At 37.4% G+C, this 19,711-nt stretch overlaps 2 protein-coding genes across 4 annotated transcripts in view; both read left to right on the top strand.

Annotated features, from left to right (window-relative positions):
- samd10b (sterile alpha motif domain containing 10b) overlaps positions 1–13,713 on the top strand; it is a 59,535-nt gene extending 45,822 nt beyond the window's left edge. For both annotated transcript variants that reach the window (XM_008413907.2, XM_008413906.2), the window contains 2 exons: positions 6,848–6,988; positions 12,173–13,713. In XM_008413907.2, coding sequence (XP_008412129.1) covers positions 6,848–6,988; positions 12,173–12,195 — 164 coding nt within the window. In that variant the 3' untranslated portion in view covers positions 12,196–13,713. The remainder of the gene's footprint in view (positions 1–6,847; positions 6,989–12,172) is intronic.
- A 5,526-nt stretch (positions 13,714–19,239) lies between these two features.
- The window catches only part of znf512b (zinc finger protein 512B), a 32,778-nt gene continuing 32,306 nt past the window's right edge, over positions 19,240–19,711 (top strand). The window contains exon 1 of one of the 2 annotated variants that reach the window (XM_008413908.2): positions 19,240–19,602. The gene's annotated coding sequence lies outside the window, so the exon portion shown is untranslated. The remainder of the gene's footprint in view (positions 19,603–19,711) is intronic. The other variant, XM_008413910.2, reaches the window with a different exon arrangement.

The raw sequence follows: 19,711 nt of genomic DNA, 5'->3' as shown, positions 1-19,711 counted from the left end.
TATATTAGGTGAAGAAAGGCAAAGCTGCAGAAAGAAAACAGAGTAATAAGTGTGTATTGGTTACAAAATAAAATTTAAAAAAAAACTACAAAAGCACACGCAGGCACCTCTACATTTAAAAACCTACCGCCACCAGATCCAGATCCAAGACTTACACACATTTCTTCCAAACCTTGAGAGGCCAAATGGTATTTCATGACTGCACAGAGAACAGATTGCTGAATGGTGCCGTAGGGTCATTCACCACTCAAACTACATTTGCATGTAGGCTTTTGAGGAGCCACATGCTGTATGTACACATTTGCTTTAGGGTTAACAAGCTCGACAAAACTGCACCGACATGGATACAGTTTGTAGAATTTGTAGAAAAAGAGGCAAGGAAAACTGCTCAGATCTCGTGTGCTCTGTGATGCCAGTTTACTTAATGTTATTATTATTTTCTTTTGCTAAATTGCCAAATGAGTTCTTGTTTTTGGAGTCATCATGACACAATTGCACACAAAAAAAGTGTTCTACATAAACCCACATGGCTTTTGTGTAAGATATTAGCAGCTCCGTGCTAGATTCTGTTTTCTGTACCACATTAGACCAGTGACCCAAAAGTAAATGTATCTATTTCAGTCTCTTTGTTAGGGCACGGTTACAGTGGAACAAGCTGCCTGAGGACAGTAATGGAGTTTGTCGTTTGTATTTACATTTGTGGTGTGTGTGTGTGTGTGTGTGTGTGTGTGTGTGTGTGTGTGTGTGTGTGTGTGTGTGTGTGTGTGTGTGTTACTTAAAGAGAAATCAAAACAGTTAACTTGCGGTGTCTGCAAACCTTACAAAATTACCTTTCCAGGCTGTCATTGTTTGTGAAGACTTAGATTATCAGACTGTGTGTTATGCAATTTTAACTTGGTTCCACCACACAGTACATGTTTATATTATATATGTATGTAGTCTGCATTTACTTAAAATGTATACGTGCTAATTATTCTGCCATTTAAAGTTTCCATCATCTACTAATTCCTTAGCTATTACTAAACTGTATTAATGTGTATATAGACTACCAAAATAGAAGATCACCACAATCTCCTTTTCAGCTTATCTTTTTCCAAAAGGCAGAGCAGGGAAATGCATATTAATAACCGTGTGAATTGGGACGGAGACCACATGTTAGTTTTGCATTAAAAAACAAATTTAAGCCCGAAGCACCCACCAGACTTGTTTGTAGCTACCTCTGATTTAAAAAAAAAAAAAAAAAAAAAAGAGCTCCAAAATAAATCTGTATTCAATAGCGGTGGCATAATCCTGCTCTGAAAAATGTTAAAAAGTGCAACTGTTAATTTGAGTGCTCTGATTCAGCAGGGGGGGACTCATTACAAACTGATTTTTTGGGTCTGCAAAGGCTATCGATACTTGTGGCACAGGTGATTCCTGGTTTTATCTCCTCACCTGGGGATTTTTCCCCCGCTCCGAATAAGTTTACACATATTGGAATTTTCTACATTTTTCTGTGTGTGGAATTATACTACTGCAATGAATTTGTATTATTTTAATGTTTTTACATCTCTTTACTGAGACTTCCAATAATAGTGGAAGATTCAGTAAGTTAGCATTTGAAACAATAACCCTTAAAACTTAGCATGCTAATGTTTTTTTTAGCTATGAAACGCTCCTGCACGCATAGTCAGTTTTTAGGGGACTGACTTTAGATACCTGGAGATTTTAGTTTTCTCCTTGGTGGTAGCTGGTTACTACGTCCTCAGCATGTCAATGTTCTGCAGAGGCCTGCTAATGAGCCATCATTCAGTCCGGATGTGTTGAACCAGGGAGAGAACTCAACTAAAACATGAGGACTGACATCTGAGGTGTTGCTGTTTTACTGTTACGACTTTTTTTATGAGCTATACATCTCATAACTTATTATAACAACTTTGTTATCTGTGTTTTGCCTTAGTTATTTTGTTTTGAGCAGATCCCTTTTTGTGTTTTACTTTATTCTTCAGTTGTTATTCATTGTTTTAACATTTTGTCATCCATCTAACCAGGCACTGGCTATGCCTTCGTTTTTTGTTTATTGAAAGTACTCCAACCATGTCTCCTGTGAGCTCTGTAAGTACATAGCTCACTGAAAACATGGTTGGAGTACTTCACTTTAAAAAGTACTTGAAACTTTTAAAGTTTTAGAAGATACTTGTATTACATTTTTGAAACTGCTTAATGCTGCCTCAAAGCAAAAAAAAAAAGAAAAAAAAAGTTATTTACATATTTGTATGTATGTCCTCTGATTCAAGCATACTGAAAACGTATCAAACAGTGACCTATGTTTACCCATGTATGGCATAATGGTGCCTAAAGGTTGAGGTATGAAGCACTGAACTGCTACAAAATGTAATAATGACATATATTTGGTGCATAAACTCTTTTTACTTGCTTAGTGGGTATGCACACATTTCTAAAGGATTTTAGAAATGTAATACTTAATGTTTGGCTTCGGTAAAAACAGGAGTCCTATACATACAATTTAAACTGCTTTTCCTCTTTTATGTAAGGAAGTCTTTACCTTTCTGCATTTTGGATTGCTTTTCAGACCACTTTAAGAGTCATTATTGCCCTAGCCCAGGTAGAATTGGTTCTCATTTGCCCAAAGACACCATTAATAAGCAATTTAGTCTGAAGCCAAATTGAGGGAAGCGATCTCCATTTTAAAAAAAGGTTTCTGTTTTTGTGTCTCTTTTCTCCCTTTGACGGCACACTTTCACTATCTGCAGGCAATTATTAGGAGCTGCATTAAGTCTGTCTGAAGGGAATTGATTTGAGCTCCATTCATCTGCTTTGTCTCGTTTGTACACACTTATTCACATCACAAGGGCAGGGGGTATTCTGGGACATGCTGGTACCGCTGTTGGCAAGCTCTAGAAACGACGGGGCTTTTGAGAAGGCGAGGCAAATACGTTAATGAGCGTATATACACAGAGAAACTAGTTCATTTCAGTCTGAAAAACATGCACAAAATAAAACGTGTCTTGTTTAGCTCTCAAGAGTTTGTTTGCACAAAAATTGGTTATTAGATACAAATTTTCTGACACAGTAAGACAAGCAAATAATCATCCTCCGAACAGCATGAGCATACAAAGGCATAAACACACCGTACAGCAGTTGTAAAAGCTGATACGTGTCACACTGCTGTATCCTTTAAGGGAGGGGAGTTGAACTTCATCGGAGGTTGCTCTTTGACATTATGTTTGTTGGTCTATTGAATCCTTCATTCAAACTCAATGCACATTTTTGACAGAGAAAGTGTATTCGTACCTTCTGATATATTTTTTTATCCCATTTTGTCATTTTACAAGGAACCTTCAAGTATTTTGTGAAGATTTTGTCTTAAACCAACAATAAGTAGTACATGGCTGTGAAGTTGGAGAAAGATATAAGCTTTCCAAAGTTTTCACAGACAAACTCTGAACAGTATAGAGTGGTGTACATTTGTATTCCTCCCCCCTGAGTCAAATCTTTGTAGAATCACTTGGCGCTGCAGTTGGACTTTGACTGGACCATTCTAACACACGTACCTTGATTTAAACCATTCGGTTGCAATTTTGACTGTATGTTTAGGGTTGTTCTGCTGGAAAGTGAACTAAATGTTTGCTGCATCAAACAGGTTTTGTGCAAGGACCGTCCTGTATTTAGCTAGACACAATTGCACGCTTAAGTTTTCAGATTTGTTGAACAATTTCTCCATTATATGCAACTTTATGTTGGCTTATTCCATACCCCCCCCCCTCCCCTGAATATGGCTATAATGTGAGAAAGTATGAAAAGGTTTGAGAGATTTTAACATTTTTGCCCAAGAGGATTGTTGTATGAAAAAGTGCATTTGAATAGATGGCCTGAGTTTGATTTGTGACAGTGGTACAGCATTGTTCAGAGATCTTTGCTAACATACAGTGATAAAAGAAAGGATTTGTTTACTTGAAGAATGACACAGTTGTCTCTGCAAAAAAAAAAAAGTACTTGTCCATTAAAGCCCTGAACAATGGAAAATCTAACAAGCTTTTTGTCCAAGGCATCATTTTTATCAGTTCCAAAAGGATGAGGGTTGCTTTGTTTATCGTGTTTGGGTATTAAGTCAATTGTTAGGGGGTTTGAGGCATGTTGTGTATTTCTTCACACATAGTGTAAAAGAACGGCATCCAGTGGGACTATTAGGGGATCCAGACAAACCCAAACCATCAAACCCTCAAAGCCGTTTTGCACTGTGATGCCAGTCTCATAAAATATGACTTCTGTTCCTCTGTTAAGAAAATTTACTCGTATTTCATGGACCGGGAGATCAAAGGAAGCTGAAAGCTGCCTTTTGATTTTTGTTTTTCTGGACTATCTATGTTTTATCCCACTTCCGTCTCCACTGCCTCTGCATTCAGACCACATGCAAGCTTACCGACTGCCCAGGGAGGGTAAAATTGCACTAATAAGTAGAACTTGTTATGCGTTAGAGATGAAAGTTCATACTTTTGCTGTAGTCATTTAAAAAACTGTACCTAAAATAAGAGATTAAACAAAAAAGCAGAATAAGAACTAGACCAGTGAAGCAGAGGATGTGCAGATATTTAAACGGAGGAAATTGGAATGAATCGAATGATATGGAGAGGGAGCCACATGAGTAATGAGTCCAATTATGTTTTGGATGTCGTACAGAGCTGCTGCAGGTATGATGGATTCCTCCTCTTAGCTGCGCAACTGAAGGACACACTGTAGCTCTTGTTACCACAGCGGTATCTGTTCCTTTTTTTGAACCTCCATGCAAATAAGCTTTCGTGCCGTTCCCGTCTACAGAAGGTTTTAAATTCTGTTTACACTGGGTAATGATATGCTAAATGTTTGTGTCCTGAGGGTTAATTGCCAAACACTGTCATAAAATACCACCACAAAAAAGATCTAGCTATTCATTTACTGTTTACCCCTGCTAAACAGTTAATGAATCGCCAGATCCTTTATGTAAATTATAGAGTAAGTCTGCAAGCTTAAACATAATAAATTACTTTGCAGTTGATTGTAAATGTGAGATATGTGTTTGTTTCCTTTAAACAACCATGTGCAGACCTCAAAACTTTGTAGTTCTATATTTTCACAAGTTTTCTGTGTAATTTATGCCGTACCTCTCGTTTAGGCCTGCAGTTTTGCAATATTCCATAGAGAAGTGAAGAATGTTTAATCCTCACTGATGCAGTTTTGTGTTGTTAAGCAGGTCGACATTGAATTGCCATGACCTGCAGACAGATGGTACACATACTCAATATAAGGGTAATTGCCATATTATTATTTTAGATTATAAACACTAACTCTCTCCCTGGTAATTGGTAAGTAAGTTAAATTGATAGCTTCATTGGCATGGGTCTGGCTTTAATTCGTTGTTGACAAATTTTCCTTAGAGGTTAGGTCAGACCTAGCCTGGTCATTGCCTTCCTGTGCAATTTCGCTCAAATAAAATCTTTCTTCCAGAACAGTCTGGGCTTCCCCCCAAACCCCCTCACTCCCGTTGGTAGATTTTTTTTTACCAGGCCAATCAGCGTCCAGCAGGAGAAGTTGCGAATGATGACATTGATTTTCTGCGCTGCTTTAGAATTCTAGTCTGCCTGTAGACAGACTACAGGCAGACTGCCATTCCTCCACTGCAATGGCAGTGGAGGAAGTGAACAAAGTCATTAAGTGCGTATTAGCCACGCTTCCAAATATTAACATTATTGTCTAACTCTTTGAAGACTTTGAATTAATGAGTCACAGCAACATGTAATTTCCCTTTGGGATCAATAAAGTATCTTTGAATTTGAGTTTTTGAACATTAACAGCCGCCTTGTTTGGATCGACACTTCTCTTTTCACTGTGAAGGATGGCTGTTTACTGCGCCGGTAATTTCTTGTAAGATTCAGAATGTACGTCACGGACAAAAGTTAGCAACTGGGTAAAATGTAAAACCTCGACACAGTCCAGGCCTCCAGGAAGCAGTAACTGAGAGCCCAGACCCTCTGTATGAAACTAATGGCTTAAGACAGGGGCCTGGTTTTTACCAGGATAGGATAATCTTATCCCTCTTTTTCTAATTTAGATCCAGGTTTGGCCTGGCTTTGGGTTTATTGTCCTTTTGGAACAGTCAAGTGTGTTCAATCTTTATCTGGCCTAAAGGTATGGATTAAGATGTTTGGCCACAATACTATAATAATGTTTGACGCTCTTAAAGTGAGGCCTTCATGCCTAGAAGGAACTGTTTTAATTGCCAAACATGGTGGTGATAGCTGTCATACTGAGGGTCTGTTTGATTACTGGTGGTACTGATGCTTTGCTCAAAACATATAGAGCAATGAAGGTGAAGGATCATCTTCAAATTCTTCAGCTTCACCAAAAATAAATGACAAAATAACTGGAAACATGTTTATGACTTAAAAATTAATTGTAGTTTTTTTTCTGCAAATTGTTAAGGGGCATTTATGCAGCTATTGGGTGTATGTGAATATTTCAGTCTATTTGAATAACTGGCATGGACGTATGTATTGATGTATGGATTAGAAAAATCTCCAAGAAATTGACCAAACTTGTGTACCAATTCCCTGTTTTTTTTTTTTGTTTTTTAGAAATGATTGAAGTCTCATGTTGTATGATGTTTTCATCCTGGACAAGCAACACATTAATTGCATAATTTTAAAAAAATCAAAGATTATTATGACATTCATGCTGTAGATGGGGGTATGCACAACTCTGAAGAGCATTGTTAAATTATTGAGAATCCACACTGACACTCAGTGCAAAAAAAAGATATATCAGAAAGTCAAGGACAACTCTTAACTAATTCCTAACCTCCTACTGGCAGGACGGGCGTTGCTGCGCCTCAACGGGGAGAAGCTGGAGCGGATGGGAATCGTCCAGGACTCCCTGAGGCAGGAGGTCCTCCAGCAAGTCCTTCAGCTGCAGGTCAGAGAAGAGGTCCGCAACTTGCAGCTCCTTAGCAGAAGTAAGTGACCGCGTAACTCTCTGTTCTGGTTCCTGTGCTTTGTTTCAGTGGGAGAGGGAACAATAAAGTCAGACAAATTGGTTGGAGATTTATCAAAGAGTGGGGAGGCAGTGTGGGACCATGCATCCCTGCTGCGACACGCGTGGAGCCGGACAAACAAGCGCAGTTGTTTGTGGTTTTACTGGTGGGGGTTTCAGGATTTACTGCACTGCATCTCAGCAAGAGCTTCATTGACCGCGTTTACTACCCAGCCACAGGAAAACGAGCCCAGGCAAACTCTGACTTCCTGAATTTTCGTCTTGTATAATGTCTCTTCTAAATAACATTTGTGTCCTTCAGGTTGTGCAGATTGAATCAAGGTCTTTTATACATATTTATTGATGAGAACAACGCTGGGTTTGTACTCGGGTTCAGGTTTTCCATTAGGTATGATACATTGTAAAACCCTGTCCGAAATTGAGCAGTAGAAGCGTTTTTGCTGATTACATGGTTAGAATCAGAAGAGGACAAAAGAATTTAGGGTGAACTGCAATAGGCTTCTAGATTTTGTATTTCTGAAGCTTGTTTTAATTTGTTCTAGGGTTGTTTTGGTACATGCTGAGTAAATTTTTTTTATTGCAAACATGACAAAAAATATCTAAAACAAATGCGGTAAATGATCAACCCTGTGCTAAGTTTAGGTGTGCTGCTTCTAAAATCATATTGCAAGGTTTTTTGCTATTAATATTTCATTATGGGCTGATACTGCAAACAGCTAATCAAGTAATAAAGGTGGTGTTGGCTCAAAGGCATGCTCACAGTTTCACTTCCTAAGCTGCTGATGCTGTTAAAATTTGGCTTCTGCATATCTGCCACAGACTGCTTTACAGTAACTTTTAAATCCACACATTGAAGACTTTTGTTAAATGTGAGTTTGTTCTTTTCTATTACAGCTGGCTTCAAGTAAATTTTCACATCCACGCCCAGAATTGGACTAATATTAATAGTTTGTAGGGATAAGATTAGTCATCATGGCTAACTTATTCTATTTTTAAGAAAACCACCCAAAATGGAACAAGACAGTTTAGAGGTCTTTTTTAAGTAATTGTCAGCGATGCACAAGCCAGATATTATAGCATATTTCTTGTTTTTTTTTTTTTTTTAAAGTTGTTTTTGTTTATATTTTGTTCAGCAGATGCATTAAAACTTGGAACTCCCAATTTTTTTCTATCAATCAATCTGCTAAGAAATTAGTGCTGTGAAGCTCTTAATAATTAAGTAGGAAGCAAATAACAGCCAGGCACAGTGCAACTGATCCTTCATGACTTGGCTTATTTACACATTGTAGAGATATTGAATGTGCACTACACTTATAGATACATGTCTCTCCAACTTCTTAAACTAACTTTCTACAAAAGAAAAAGTCAAAGTCACACCTTTCCATCTACTTTAATTGAGTCAGTGTGCACATGCCTCCTAATGGCACAATTCACAGTATAAGGAGTGCTTTTGATGACCTTCAAATCACCCAAGCATGTTAGACAAAATTAAACTCAAAGATGCGAAACAACTAATAGGTAAGGGGAGAGTATTAAATTGCTGTTAGACACCTCCGTTAATTGGGCAGTGCAAACGTAATTTCTCAGTTCATGAGGCTTTAACTCGGAGCTACAAGGGCAGGCTAATTAGGGGACCTCGTATAACGCTTGGTTTTCACAAGTTTGGAGAAAAATGAGAGGTGATAAAGGTGTGTGGGACATTCTGGAAAGCTGTAAGGTGGGGTCATGAGACGAGGAGTGAAAGGTGTTGGATGTGAAGGTTGAATGAGGTCAAAGGTTTAAACTTTTTTTTTTTTGAACAGTTTTAAAAAGTAATTATGTTTTCTAATCCACCCCGCCTCAAAGTTGTAAAATATTTGCTTATTAAGTGTAACTTTGTTTTCCCTCACTCATGTGCTGATGGGGTAGAGGGTGCTCAGGGTTATGCCCAGAGAAACTTTGCCTGGTTGCGTTTCTGATTCAAAGGCAACCCCACTTCTCCATCAGCTCACTAATTTGATCTAAATTCAAAAATTAAAGCTAATACAAGTCATACGTTATGCAATGTGTTATATATTTTTTTTAAATTGGAAAACTAATTTCCCCTCCTCTATACACCTATTTACTGCTTTGTGTTGGTCTATCACATAAAACAGCCGCTAGAATACAGCGCAGTTACCATCTATAATATACCAAATTGTAAATGTTTAAAGAGTATAATTTCTGAGACAAAAAATATTTGAAGATAAACTCTTTGGCATTTTTTCTACTTATATAAACTTCTGGATTTTTTGTTTCTTGATTTATCTGAGCTGAATAATGCTGTTCACATAAAAATAACTACAATTTCAAACTAGGTAGGACTAGACTGAGAAAATGTAAAATACTGTGGGTACGACTGGGTTACGTGGACAAGAGAGCAAAGACGAACCAGCTGGCTGCTCTGTGCTGAATAGTGTGGAGAGGCCTGGTCATGGTTAAATGGAATGATAAGAGCATGAAACAAGAAAGAAAGAGGGTGTATTCAAACGGCAGCTCACACACATTTAGGCGTTGCACTCGCACGGCTCCGCACACAACTGCAACTTTTCTCCCTGAACGATTCTTCTAATACGCTCACACTTCTGCAGTGATTAAGTGGAGCCGCCATACCACCTGTCAGGCCTGATACATCTCCAATGGATTTACCAAAAATTGAATATTGATCTCACAATAAATTTTGCGAAGGGAACGAAAATACAGAGATGCAGCTGAATTCTCACGCAAGCTTGTCTCTGATATGAGCGTGACACTTTTACAATGCCTTCACGTTATTCACATCAGGAGTGTAAAAGGCTTTGTGATGCAAAACCCTTTGCAAGAAGCAGAAATGCTGCATCCAGCTACTTTTGACAGATGGCACACAATATTAAATTACGCCTCACTAAAATGACCAATAAAAGATCTGCATACATGTTCAAATCCTCCTGAGTTTATTGCACTCTTTAATAAAGACTCATTTTAAAGAAATATATTTTTTTTTGTTAGAGGTTTGCTTTCATTTTCTGCAGACCAGTGAAATGTCTGCTATGTAGATGGACCAGTAAACTGTAGAAGAACAGTTTACTGCAGCATCACTTACACAGCTTTTCTTTCGAGAGCGGTTGTGCAAGTTCAGGCTACCATGCAAATGAAAATTATGACACATCTGGTCTAGGCTGTGAAAATACCACACTGAGGATAGAGTAGCGAAAGAGCCAGCTGCTTGGTTATCATAAAGATTCAAACATTTTGGTTATGCCTAGGTCACATATCAGCTCCAATAACTCCGACATTTGCCTTTGCTTTTCTGTGTTTGGCTCAAAAAATAAGGGGCTTTGATGTATGATTTAATTTGTACAGGTATAACTTAAGATGCAATCAGCATGAACTGCTTACAGGTTTTCTTTTGGGCTATGGAAGCTGAACTCCACTGGTGTTTACTTATATTTGTATGGTAAATCAGAAAACGGGTGAAGCAGTGAACATATAATGGAGTTCTGGTCAAAAGTTTACATCCACTGATACACTTGAAGGTAGTCTTGTTTTTGGGTTTTCATTAATTTGTTTAAATCATTTTGTTTCTGGCTAGTCTGACTATACTGGCATACTATAGTAAAACTATGTTTTGCTGTCAGTTTGAATTTACTGTCTGTTGTCTTAGATGCATACAGGGTCAAGTGTTCACATGCAGTGAATATCCACTGAGACATGAATGGATAAATGTCCATGCAGAGAAAGCTGCATCTTCTGCTTTTCTAACCATTTAAATCGATTCTGGAATAATTCTGTATAATTCTCATTACTTCATTGCTAAATCAACGTCTCACAGCTTCTTTTCTTTATTTTATGGAATTCTCAAAACATATTGATGCAGTCGGAAACATTTGGAAGGTCGTTGACTAATTCACATCAGAGCTGAAGTTAAAAGAATATATGTACAACTCATACTCTAGAAAGCTCATATTCATCTTTTTTTTTCCTTCAACAAAGCCTTGTCATCGATTTAGAAAACCTTTGCCATTCTTTTCTTGTATATGCATATTGTATTATTCTATTTTTAGGAGCTGTTTTGAAAGGTAAAGTCGATGTCTTCAACAGCCCAGAGCCACAGCGCTCAGAGAGTAGGGAGCAATGTGCGAGGATTTTTATCGGGAAACTTTTGGGACTGAGGATTCGGATCAAAGCCCAGAGAGAAATCTGCCTTCCTTCTTCTGTCTTCTGCTGAGGAACTAGCTGTTGGTTTATCTTTATAATAAACTGCCAATACCTCTTCGCTGCTCAACATATCAACTTTTGATCAAAGTTGGTCTGTGTTTTTGTGTGAAGCCATCTGCCAATGGCTTCACACTTAGCTAATTAGGAAAAATTAAACCAACTGCAAAGATTGTCATTAAAACATCTGATCTTCTCCCACCACAAAAAACGATGTGCTGCCCGTACTGATTTGCTGAGAATACTGAAACTTTACAGCTCCAAAACTCTTCTGTTATTAGTAAAAAATAAATTTAAAAAACAGGCAAAGAAAATTCAGCAGGCTCCGCATGTAGAAAGATGGTAGAAACGGAAGAGTTTTAGCTGCAATTGCAGTGAAATGAGATTCTACAAATTATTTTCTCAGCAGGGCTTAAATTAAAGGCAGACCAAAAATGTAACTACAACTTTATAATGGTGTTGCTACTTTCTTTCACATTAAAAAAATCTATTAACATACAGAAAATGTTATGGTTACAATACGGCAGAATGTGAAAATGTTCAAGGGGTTTGAGTACGTTTGCCACTCTCAATTAATCGTATGCTAATGTATTCCATGACGAGACATCTTGGAAAAAAATAAATAAATAAAAATTTTAATGTGTTTTGCTATTGATCTTTTGTTATTGTATTCTAATACAAAACTGATTTACAATTTGTTGGCTTGTTATTACATGCAGCATTTCCCATAACCTGTGACCATCCATAATAATTACTTGAAACAAAAAACACAGAGTTTCTATAAAATAGATGTCCATGGAGGCTTTTGGCCACCAGCCGATTAAAGGCCTGACGTGGGAACAGTGAATCGCTTCACTTGAAAACAGTACTGTTTCCGTGTGAGGCCTGATGATGCACTCATTTTTTGTTTTTCTCCCTTCTCCTCTCTCCATAGCCTCCTTTGGAAATTTCTCTTAGCTCATCCCAGGATGTGCTTGGCAGTCCTTCCCCTCGTCTCCTGTCACAATACATCTCCAGGAGCTGCGGAAGAGCTGCTATCTCCAGACATGTGAGCAGAGAATCAACGAGTGAAAGCAGGGGGAGGACGAGCCTATAGACTCTATGCCAACTGGTCTGGAGGATTCCCATTCAATGCAGCCAATCTGCTTTACAGGCACTATGACAAAGACAAAGAGCCGTTCAAAGCAGGGAGACCCTCTGTAACCTAATGATGCAACGAAAGATTATCACTATTCCAGGCTTGATCCGGACCTGGCACTGGTGGGATCATTACAAATGTCCCTTTTGATTTTCATTTCGATTGAACCAGCCTGACAGCACTGATGAAATTCAAGTCTGAAAATTTGGATTCATGGAGATCCGCTTTGATTTAGTTAAATAAATAGTTCTGTGGAGCAGCTATGAGTAGTCCGAGTCTTGTCTGCAGCATTATCTCTATGAACAACTTAACTGTGGAGATCTGGAGGGTAGTTTTACCTGGAGAGTTAAACTAACTGCTGGTCAGGATTTGCCTAGTTGAAAAGCACAAGAACTTTGGTCTTAAGAATCCTTGTGATTCATTCAAACACTGCTTTAAATATGTGTGTCTGAGTCTGTGAGCCACTTGGAGATATACAGTTTTCACTACAGCCTCATTGCAACCGTAACATGGTGTTCATTCAAAAAGAGAGAGAAGGGGAAAAAATTATGTAAAAGTAAGAATTAAAGAATTTTTCACCAGAATATCTAGTTTTAAGCACTTGTTGTTTCTCAGAAATAATTTATCCACATACGAAAGATAGCACAGCAGTGTCCAGTGTCTCCATACCCTGTACTTATATAAAAAAAAAAAACAGGCATAGTTGTTGTTTTTTCTTACTCAGCTTGTGATCGGTCTCACCACTCTCTCTGTCTGCAGTGTGCTCCCTTTGCATGGGAGTTTTGTTTTTCAGCTCAGCGCTCACTCAGCATGATTACAAAAACTTGAGCTCCATGGGAACGCTAGTAGCTACAGATGACACTCATGCTGGCATTTAGTTCTATACTGTAGAGGTATATAGTTAGACGCACCTAGTCAAGTACACGTAATGTAAAACTTGTTTAGCCAAGTACTTCATGTTGTACAACCTTGAAGAGTAACTGCCTGATGATTAAAAAAAAAAAAAGTAGAGCAGTGGAAAAACAACTACAATGTAACAGTTTATCTATAGAGGTGTCTGCTGTGGGTAAGGCATTGACTGCTCATAACCTCTGCACAGAACTCCATAGAAGAAATCTGAACTATCCCTTTAAGACCTCTACACCAGTGATTATTTTACATGTTTCATTATCAAGGAAATTCTGGGTTAATTCCTTGAGTCGTGGTGTGAAAACATATGAACAAACAGAGCTACTAATGTAAAATGACGGAAACTTTCCATCTACAATAATATGAGATGAATGTCATTCCCACAATAGTCCTTTTTGTATTGTGACTTCTCAGCAGTGTAGTACTGGGAAAAAAATGAACCTTTATATATAATTGAGTGTAGTAGAGTAACACACACTTTAATTTATGTATTTGTGATTTAATGACTGATCAAAGGGTTTCATGGGGTTAACACAATGCTCGCTAACTGCATAGGTCTGATAAAGCAATAATTTGAACAGGTAGAGGTAAATGGGAAAGGAGTATCTGGTAGTTAAGTTAAGAAACTATTTCCACAGAGCTGTGAAGGTCTGCCGAGGGAAAGAAAGTCATTTGTGTGTGGATCTTTATATTTTCCATCATTTGTCACTTGCAAGCTCTGAGGGCGGGTGGGGAATACATCCCTCTGTTGTATTCCATTCGGTTTCTTTCCCGGAGATGACACTGAAGTTTCTAAAGCTCAGAAAGCAAAACTGCCAACAATGACAGCAAGCCAGATACCAGATTCCCTAAGTGACTGAAGCCAGATCTGCAGATGTAATTCCAGGCAGTAACGCTCAGCTTTGCAGAATGATGGTTCTCATGTCACATAAATGAATAAAATAAACAAACATCCAGTGAAGACAACCTGCCCGTCCAACAGCCATCCATGCATCTTTTAGCAGGGAGCCGCAGGGAAAAGTGAGTGAGTGACTGTTAAAAGAAAGAAAACACTGTGTAATTTTTAGTAGACCTGATCCACTGTAAATATCAACACATTTGGTTTATGTTCACTGATCATCAATGAACTGTTTCAAACACTGAAAAAAATACAGTTCGCTCTGCTCTACAGATTCAAACATAAATGTATGTATGGATCATGATGACAGCTGTTTTTGAATAAACTTATTGAGAAAAACTGTTGGCCCTGATGTACTGACATGGTGTTTATCTGTTTGCATGCTTAAGTTAAAAGTTTTTCCTAAAGTGATGTTAAGACAACCACATGAGATGCAAAAATGATACTAGAAAAGTCATTTTAAAAATGGAAGAAGGCAGAAAGGGAAAAAAGAATCTTCAATGCTAATTGTTTCTTTTAAAAAAGTGATTTAAGATGTTGCTCTTATAGTACAGAATAATTTACTTCCTGTTCTTCAATGTTTGTGCTACCTCTTCCTCTCCTTTTTCATTTGATGAATATTTAAAGTTTGCATTGCTCTCATCAAGGGAAATAATGTCCTTTAATTGTTCAAAGGCTAAACTTGTTCATGAACATAAAAAAAAAGTTAGTGCGCCATAATTTAAAATGGGATACATAATCACAGTTCCTTCTTTCATTTTCCAATAGACAAAATGAAATTAGTGAGAAGCAAAATTGTTTCCCGGTTAATTGCTTAGATTAAAATGAGTTTTTGTTTTATAAAATGTTGCAACTATAAAAGTACTCATTTGCATATTCAGTGGATAATTTAGTAATAAGAACATTTTAATTTGTATTTCTCCCTCCAGTGTTTCCCATTATATAAATTAGTGTACTAAAAATATATATGTAAATATGTATTTATCTGCAAGTAGAGATGAAATTACTGTGATGGTTTTGATTTTCATACAAAAGTACAGCTAGAGAACTCATTCCAGTGAATCACAAAGTCTTCATTACACATAAATACATTTAGAAACAGTTTGATTTGGAGGCATGACAGGATTCATATCAGTGGTTGTCCTCAACTCCATCCATCTTCTAACCTCATTTAGTCCAGCAAAGGACCACCAAGGCCTGTGTTTCTCCAGTGGTCCATGGGCAAGAACCGGGGTTCAATTTAACAATCTATGAAATAAACATAGGCAACCGGAGACACATTATGCACATCGGTGATATTTAATGCAACGTAAATGAAAAGCTTACATGCGCTACTTAAGCAACTTAATGTAAGATTAATCCTGGTCTTTCAATGATGCATTTGACCCCATCTTTTTTTCAGGGTGGACAACAACTTCAGTGAATTTCCCAAGCAGGCATATGTTTGAATTTCACTAGCTTTTTTCTAGTCAATATATGGTCAGAATTATACGTACAAGCCCAATGCACACACCTGCACTAATATTTGGTTTAACCCTCTATGGCATGTCTTTTAGTTTTTTGGGGGAAAAATATTTTCCTGCATTCTTTGGGAGCTTGGTGGCTGTTAAATGCATATCAATCATAAAATTGGACCCTGACACCTCCCGGAACCAGATTTGGGTTTGTTGCCTCAGGGCAACATGGTGCTACAAGGGGTCTAAAACGCCAAGTTTTCTACAGTGATTATGAGAAATGAAATACAAATCAAACAAAAACTATATTCATAAAAATACTTTTTTTGTCAAAAAATAAATCAGACATGGTTCCAACTCACCAAATATAAAATAAACAACCAACTTTCATTGATGAATGGTACATTTGAGCAAATTACTAAAACGAGCATTTGTGTGTTTGTACATGTGTATGTTTGGCAGAGCTAGAATCACTAAGGATGTTGAAATCAGTCTTTTTCCCTATTATATGTTAAACATCAGGAAGAAATTGCTTGCTGATGTGAAAAAAAAAGTGTATATCACATTTTTGGCACTTGATTATTGGCGTACCTGGGAATCACCATCTGTTTATCTGATTATCTATAGCGACCAGATTCACATCAGTGACAGGAGTTTGGGCTGCAGGTTCTTTTTATAAGAGTTTGTAGTTCTGATTCTTTGTTAGAATTTGAGCCAAGCAAAGGATAACATTTCCAAACAAAAAAACACAGTTTTAGCATATCAATTATTTAAAAAATTGTCTTGAAATGATCTACAATGCTTCTTTACATACTCACAGGTATGAAAATATTTTTAGTTAGAGTGACCCAAATTTAAACATGAAGAAAAGTGATGTATAACTTACAAGTAGGAGGCAAGGTGGAGCATGCACCTCCGCTTCATAAAAAGGACCGCTCCTCTTCTAAATAAAAGGTCACATGAACCTCAATACCTCTTTTATTTGTACAAAAATATGTCTGCAGGTATTTTAAATCATCAACCCCCAAAAATAAAATAAAGGAGTTACGTGAGGTACAGATTTGTGGTTTGTTGCCTGAGGGCAATGCCATGCCATAGAGGGTGTCCACTCCACCACTTTTATATAGCCCTGCTTTAACAATTCCAAAACAATTTTTGTGTGTGTGTTTTGGATCACTACTTTGTTTAAACACCTAATTGTATTAAAGTTGAAACTTTCTACTTGTTGAGTTGAGTCAAAGAACTTGGAGGTAGTTCTTTGTTTTCAGCAAATCCATTCATGTTGCTTCGTTTTCTTAAAAAATAAAAATACAAAATCTGTAAAATAATTCCAGTAGACCCCATGCCAGATGTATTTTATAATTCAAATATGCCTCAATCTTCCATCTGTTCTGAAACATTATTCAGGGTCCCTGAGTCACAACTTTGACTCTGTGAAAACAAAGTGTTGCCTAAACAGATGTTGACTTTGTCTCTCGCTGACACATCATCGCACGCATTCAGAACACACACACATACACACTCAAATAGATCCAATTACTGCAAGACATCAAGCATCTCACCTGTTAGTTCCAGGGCACATGTATGATAAACAGATTCAGTGAACAGTGACCTTCTCAACCTTGGTAGGGGAATAAATCTGCATAGCAGATGGTTGGATGCTTCAGTTAATTGGAATCTGGTTATTATTATCTTTCTCTTTTTGTTTTCTTCTATTTACCATTTGGAAACTATGCTTCCACAATGGGAGCTTTGGTGACTGTTCTCGAAGATAAGCCAAATCCTGAGACCCGTGCTTTTTCTGATTCATCGTTATTTCCTTGTGACTTTGATCTGCTGATTCTCAATCCTCCGACAGCACAGAAACTGAATGTGAAACACTCCTATGTCTTCCATCTCTCCTTTAACAGCTGCTTGACTGAAGGCTCTTGGTGATATAAATAGCTCAAAACTGTATTTTTTTCATGAGGAGCCAAACTGTCAAGTAGAGTGTTAAAAGATAGTAATGAAAATGACGCTAGTGCGCTTTGTGGCTTTTGATTTGAAAAGTTATTAGGAAAAAAATTATCTCTTGCCAGTTAAAAAAAAAAAAAAAAGACATGATTGTGCTCACTCAGCTGATAAGGAGAAAAAACATAAACCTGTATCATGCTTTGAAGTATTATTCACGGGTCAAATAGTGCCCCAGAGTGAAGTATTTATCAGAACCGATTAAACAGGAAGCGTGTATTAAAGATTTTACTTGATCAGCTAGCAATGGCAGCTGCGATTCAAGATCACCATATACTTGATGGTTCTACTAGTCATCACTTATGAACAAATATAAAATATCCCAATATTTTCTGAACTGACATGACATTTTGGGCTCTACAAATCAATCAAGTTTATTTGTAGGGCACATTTCAGCAACAAGGCAGTTTAAAATGTATTACATCATAAAACCATACAAAGTTGTAAAAAAAAAAAAACACTATGCAGTCAACAATTGAGAAAACCAGTAAGATATGCATCCAAATCACAAGTTTTGAAGTCACAATGATGAGATGTTCGTTTTGCCTTTTCACTCTGAGAAATGATTGAACTGTAGTGCCCTCTAGTGGGTGATTTATGGTCATAAACCTTGACTGAACGTGGTGAGACATATAAAAATGAATTATTTGTCGAATAATAATAATAATAATAATAATAGCAGAAGAAACAGTTCATTAATATCAACCACAGTTGCAATAACAGTAGAAGTGGTACAATTAAATTACAAAAGAAAATTTAATAAAAAAAACTAATACCTACTTCAGAAGAATAGTAATAATAATAAAGTTGATAATAATAAGATTAAGCATGAAATTATAAATTTTGTATAGTCGATTCTGATTATTGATACTCTAATACAACTATGTGTACATAATAAGGGTATGTTTTTTATTTATGCACAGAACTGAAAAATAATGCATCACTTTTTTTTAACCTATTATTAATGTATTTCATTTCCCGTCTGCCTTTTACACTACATATTTTGACAATTCTAGCAATATGCTTGGCAACACTAAAGTTAAGCTATGCCGCCCTCCACAGGCGATACCTAAAATAGTTTTTTCTACATTTAAATTACATCATGATTTCAAATCATTTCCACTAATAGGAGAATATCAGTCCATGTCGACTGGCACCAGTCAGAGTAAGAGAGTCCCTCTGTTGTTGTACTGAAACACAGAGAGGTGGCAATGAAACCATGAATGATTCATGAAGTCAGCTGTCTTTATGAGAAAAATGTAGGCTCCCGCCATATGTGAAACATTTATTATTAGCCGCTTTAGATGGGTGAAAAGCCATGTGCACATACCCTGCAGCCAGCTGACAGAGCATCTAATGCAGATTAAATATTGCATTAGATCCATTAATGGCATTACTTGAAATAAATAGGATTTAATATCTAAGGCGATGACCTTGAATTCTGTGGCAATATAAGAAAATATTACAGAGACTGGTAATGATGACATAAGGAAATATTTTTGCCTTCAGTGGTATATTCAGTAAATTTCTGGCGTACTTGGTTTTCAGCTGTTTTTTTTTTTTTTTTAGAGAGAAGACTGCACAGACTGAACTCAAGCTGCGGGTCAGATTGGTCGAATGTTTAGCAGCAGCTCGATGCAAACACTTAACGAGGGCTGATATGAGGAATTTAAGCCCTGACCCTTTTTTTTCGTCAGGGACCAGCGCCGTTACGTCGAAAGAGCAGCGAGAGCCGGGGTATATTGCAGCGACTTTATCAGCCAGAGCAACCCCACACTGTTGTTATTCACTTCGAAATAGATAATAACAACGCGAGAGCTCGCAAGTTGCATCAAGACTGTGGCTGCAACTGTCAAAGGTGGAGTGGATACGCGCATGACCCAACACACACTACTGTAATACTGTACACGGCCGCCGAGATAAAATCCGTATAAAAAAGCCGAAATAATCCCGAGGTAAGGAGCCGGGGACTGGACTAACATCCGACGTTTCTTCTTCTTTTTCTTCGCTTCGTTTTCTTTTACTCTAACCGACTGTCTCACAGCCGTCGAAATTACTGCACTA

This window comes from Poecilia reticulata, linkage group LG7 (genome assembly GCF_000633615.1).
Source record: "Poecilia reticulata strain Guanapo linkage group LG7, Guppy_female_1.0+MT, whole genome shotgun sequence".
Classification (NCBI taxonomy): Eukaryota; Metazoa; Chordata; class Actinopteri; order Cyprinodontiformes; family Poeciliidae; genus Poecilia; species Poecilia reticulata.
This window is presented reverse-complemented; position numbering and strand designations above follow the sequence as displayed.